Genomic DNA, 5535 nt, shown 5'->3' with positions numbered 1-5535 from the left:
GAATTATATCAGATATTCAGTCGAGTAACAAAACGATACTAAATGACGTGAAACTCCAACAGAAAGAAATCGAAACTTTGAAGAATAATATTGTTAATCTAAGTGATAAGATACAATTGCTTGAAAATAATATACAATCAAGTAATAAGTATTTATTAAATTGTGAAAATCGTATGTCGCAGCTAATTAATGACTGTGCTGACAACAGTACAGCGATCGCTATCCGAGGGCAAGACGTGGCCCAATTAAAAGATGAAATAAATCGTATAACCGGAATATTTGATGAAAATTCATTGCCGAATCACGGAACATATATTTCAGAATTAAATTCACGTTTGTTAATCCTGGAAGGCAAAAATATTACGAAAACTTGATTTTACACAAAATAAAATAGTTGGTTAGAGTCATACGGTAAATATAATTTCAGTCGAGCTGTATACACCATCGTGTTTGGTAGTCTTTTGCCAGTGTTATATAAACCTGAAATTATGCCGTCGGCCATCGCAGACATGCAATGCGTTCTTGGAGCAGGCAATAAATATTTTATTAAAGAATTATCTATAGTCGACACTGAAACATGGGCGAACCAACACTGGATTTTTAAAAATTCTAAATCTAAGCAGGACAACAAGAGTCGAAAAACTAATAAGTGGTTGGAACATAACTATCATAAACTTACTATAGAATATGGTGATGTTGAGTATGAAGAACTAAGTAGAATATTAAACTCTTTAAAGTTCTCATGCATTTACGTCAAAGGTGAGCAGAAAAAACAGCTGCTTACAGAATTTATACCTCAAGTCGCACTAATCAACATCGAAGACCTTGGATGCCCACGTTTGGACCAATTATGTGACGATGAAACTCTACCTTGTTGTATTTTTCATATGGAATTTAATCCAAAACAATGTACATTCTATAAAGTATTTGCTATAAGGAAATGGTTTATAAATAATTCTTAAAAAATTGTGAATGTATACATTTTATTTAATAAACATAATTATATTTTAACATTGTTTTTTTTAATTTATATACTAACATACATACATTTATATATATATATATATATATGTTAACATTTACAAGGCTAATTAAATATATTGGCTTCCATCTACCTGAAACAGAAAAAACATGGCATAATATTATACTTTAACATTGTTTTTATTTATATGCTAACATATATACAGTTATATGTCAGCATTTACAAGGTTTTTTTTTTTAAATATATTAGCTTCCATCTACCTGAAACAGAAAAAAATGATTATAAACATTTATACAGGAAAAAAAAAACTTAAATATCTAACAATTATACATTATAAAATTATACCTGGATATTTATAAAGTATACAATATAAAATAATACATGAAATATATTAAACTAACTTAAATATCTAGCAATTTGACACTATAAAATTATACACGGATATTTAAAATATAAAATAAAAAAAAAATATTACAAGTTTATACACTACTATTTTACAAACTACACTTACATTTACAATATAAAGGTCTAATATTGCAATGAAACATAATAATCCAACTTATATCATGGTTATACGTACATAGTATTTACAATAATTTCAAGTTTATGTGAAACAAACTAAATATTAAAAAGGTAGAAATATATATTAATCTATCTCAAGTAACATGATAATATTTACAATATAAAACAAACTATATAACATCTAATATTTACAATAAAACTATATAACATATTTTACAATAAAACTATTTAACAGAAAAATATATACAATAAAACTAATTAACAGAAAATATATAAATTAAGTTATACATTGTAGTAGCTCTCTCATCAATTCTTTTTCCTCAGCGCCCCATTCCCCTCCATCTTCCTCAAGTTCTGGCCATATGTCATCTTCTCTATAAAATTAAGAGACAATTTTAGTAAAATAATTAAAATATATATTTTGTAATAACTTACTCTATACTATAGTGTCCATGGGCTAGTGTGTTGACTTTATCTTCTAACACCACCCTCTTATCGTCATAGCTATTGTAAGTTAATTTTTTTGTCTTTATGGTCATGAGTTGATGGTTAAATGACCGTATTGAAATATTCTCCTTATACAACTCTAATCCTTCTCCCCCAAACAAACACTTCTTATGGTCCTCAAGAGTCATGTGGTTTTTAACCACATGTCGTTTTACCCCCTTCGCCTTAATCTTTTCTCCTCCTACTCGGTCTTCTTCATCTTTTTCCTCATCTTCCGGTCCAGCATATATATTGAAGGCATATGATTTTGCCCTCAGCGCGCAAAACTCTGTAATGATGTTACCGTCCACCTCATCAGAAAAGACACCCGGTTCTTTCTTTCTATCTGCTATGTAGCATGGATGATCATGAGGCAGGTTGGCGGTGTCCATCCTATCCAACAAGCTATGGTTGGCCGCCAAGTCTGCATAAAAGTCTGTGGTTTTTATGTGATATATCAGAGAATCTAGAATAATAATGATATTAAAATAATGATATACAAGAGAGTAGTTTTTAATATATTTACCTGTATCAGTGTACATAAGTTTAATATTATCACCATAATGTCTGTGCATAACATTATAATGATAATCGTACATTAATGTTTTTGATACATCCAGTACAGCGAATCCTGTAAATAATAAATGTGGTAATAAATGTATGATAAAAGTGTAATTTAAAAAAAAGTATATTTACCAATATATATAGGTTTATCAAATTTTATCACTTTATTCTCCAGAGCGACTGCGCTAAGGGTTTCAGTGTAATTGACGCTGTGTTTAAATGTACATTTATTAACAAGTTTTTGCAACCTCCTCTCACTCGATACCAACTCCATTTTCATCTCCTTTCTTTTAGACTGCATTGTTTTACCTTTAAAAATAAAATGTTAGTAAAAATGTTTAAATAGTATAAATAAAGTAACATACCAAATACTGCGTTATTCATCAGCTTAAAAAAATCTTTCTCAAAATCGTTCTTCGCCTTCTTCCTCATTTCTGTGTTCAACTCTATATATTTTGCTAACCAGTCCGACTGGTTAAACTGAATAACTCTATGTACCTATAAAAATAATTAAAATGTTAAAAATCTTATAAAATCTTATAAAATCATATAAAATATAAATATTTACTTTTTCAACTATTAGTCCATTCTTAATAGCCTGCTGCAGGTTCCGGTAGTGTATTATGTAATTCTCCTTCTTCTCAAACGTCACCATCAACTTCCTCACCTTTGAACCACGCGGTACACTATTTTGCGGCAGGAAGGGGAGGTCGTTATGTTTATCATGCAAATGTCGTGGGTATGACACATCCACCTCATACACTCGTCCTATGGGGGAGGTATCGTCCAAATCATCTAATCCGTTCAGAGTAGGTTCAACCCAGTTGAACCCACCGTACGGCATGTATTGGGACATAGCCCATCCATACAAGTTGTTGCCTATAAAAATTAAAAAAAATAATAATAATAATAAGTATGAAAAATAATAATATATACTTACAGTCTTGATAAATTATCCACGATTTCTCCTTAGTCTCGTCGTAATCCGGGGTCTTCTCGTTGTTCGCCTTTCCATACCGTTTACTCGCCTGCACCAATCCACCGCGTATACCTGTAAAAATAAATAAGATTATTATTATATTCATATTTTAAAAATAATATACTAACCATTCTCAAACATCAATAGCATGTCATAATCATGTAATAATTGTAGCTTTTGCCCCGTAAACTTTAACATCGCATCGAAACTTAAGCCTGGGGCGGTGAAATAATGGGCGGCGTCGAGGTTGTATGCCCGCATGCATACATCGCGGAAGTTCTCAAAAACGTCCGCCAACAACAGCACATCGATTTTGAGATACAGATCACTGTACTCGCCTAGCGTCCTACATCCAAAGTGATCCCAGACCAACTTACCGTGTTCATAATCTTCCTCCTTAATCCCGGTCTCCGTCAACGTACTATAAAAATCTCTCTTCCTAGGTAATTGCGTCTCCTCCAGCTGCTCCCAACTATCTGTGTACTCGTACGGGTACACCCCCTTACGAGTCACGAGTGGCATATCTCCGGCGACAAAATGTTTGGCTGTCTCACGGAAGTTCTCGAGTTCGGGTGTAATCAAATTTTCTGCCAGGCACGATAAACTCGACGCCATAAACCTGAACGTATCGATAAACCGAACAGTGAAGTTACTACTTATATATTTCGAGAAAGATATATATTTCTCTTCACTGTTCGGTATAACGTTTATAGCATGTGTGTCAAAACCAAGTTCAGATATTATGAAGTGCGAGTCGTAGTTTGAGAGATTATGAAAAAATACGGGGACAAATTTAGGCTGTTGTAACCCCAAGTTACACCCCGAGCACAAGGTCTGCCTAAATTTGCCCGTGAGATGATCATGATCCCTAACCTTATCGCCCCCGACTAATATGCATTTGCATAAGTTACACGCAATACACTCTTGATGTGTTTTTTCTTCACCCTCAGTCATAATAATCGCTATATTCGTCTTCATCAGATTTTCAATTTTATGGGCCACCTCAACTATTGACTCTACAAAATGCCTCGCCACGTCCGTCCTGTCTTCACTTCCTCTATAGATTACCGGCCCTGACGGTATCTCATACTCCTCCAAAAGTGACACCGGTACGTCGTCGCTCGCCTTCACTAAAAATCCATAGCTCATAGGGTCGTGTTTCTGTATAATTTCCGTGCTCCTCCCTTTTTTCTCCTCCATCTTTACCAACAATGCCTCGAAATCCGCATATATAACTAAAGGATGTCTAACTGTGTTCTTCCACGCCTTGAAATCGATACACTCCCCCTCCTTAGGCATCTCTGGTAAAATAGGCTTGTGCGCCCCACAAATTTTCATATGATCGTCAAGCCCTGCTTGTCCATTCTTCCTATATTTGAGTTCTCTACAATCAAATGATGTGAAACACCGTTTACAAAATACCCGGCTATCCTTATGCTTCGATGATTGCGAACGAATAAGTCGTGAAAAGTTACTGATATATATATAGTGAGCATTTTCGTTCTCCGTAATATAAAGTAAATCAAAATGATTTACTTTCTCCTCGTCGACGACTTTCAAAGGAAATACAATATGCGATGAACTTTTTAATGGAGAGTTCGTTTTTTTTCTCAACTCCATAAACGTTTATGCTGACTGTTGGATTTTTTCGTTCGAATATTTTTACCTCACACAGCGGGGTTGGAAATGATAAACCTGTGAAGTCGTATTTGTGGGCATGTTGACGATAATTATCTCCTATACGACACCTGTTATGACCAGTTACATGCTTCGCCAGAATACTCCATTTAAAACATTGCCGGTCGTTATTCTGAGGATTTATTGTCCCCCGTTTATTTTGAATGCTACTTGGTAATGAAATAAATGTCGTCGTAATCTGATTTCTACCGCCTAAAATGTTATTATCCATCGCTTCGTCATTATCACTGTCACCTTCTCCGTCATCATTATCACTGTTACCTTCTCCGTCATCATTTCCCCTGGTATCTCTGTCATCATTAAC

General features: G+C 34.0%; 1 protein-coding gene across 1 annotated transcript; it reads right to left on the bottom strand.

Moving 5' to 3' along the window:
• Positions 1-1693: 1693 nt before the first annotated feature.
• LOC132936907 (uncharacterized) lies at positions 1694-5166 on the bottom strand. Its single transcript, XM_061003719.1, has 8 exons — positions 3662-5166; positions 3495-3605; positions 3123-3433; positions 2920-3052; positions 2687-2863; positions 2517-2621; positions 1940-2456; positions 1694-1878 (listed from the first exon to the last, which is right to left on the bottom strand). Exons 1-8 carry the CDS (start codon positions 5151-5153, stop codon positions 1782-1784), a joined length of 2943 nt encoding a protein of 980 aa, XP_060859702.1. The 5' UTR covers positions 5154-5166; the 3' UTR covers positions 1694-1781.
• Between the last annotated feature and the right edge of the window lie 369 nt (positions 5167-5535).

This window comes from Metopolophium dirhodum, chromosome 1, assembly GCF_019925205.1.
Source record: "Metopolophium dirhodum isolate CAU chromosome 1, ASM1992520v1, whole genome shotgun sequence".
NCBI classification, from domain to species: Eukaryota; Metazoa; Arthropoda; class Insecta; order Hemiptera; family Aphididae; genus Metopolophium; species Metopolophium dirhodum.
This window is presented reverse-complemented; position numbering and strand designations above follow the sequence as displayed.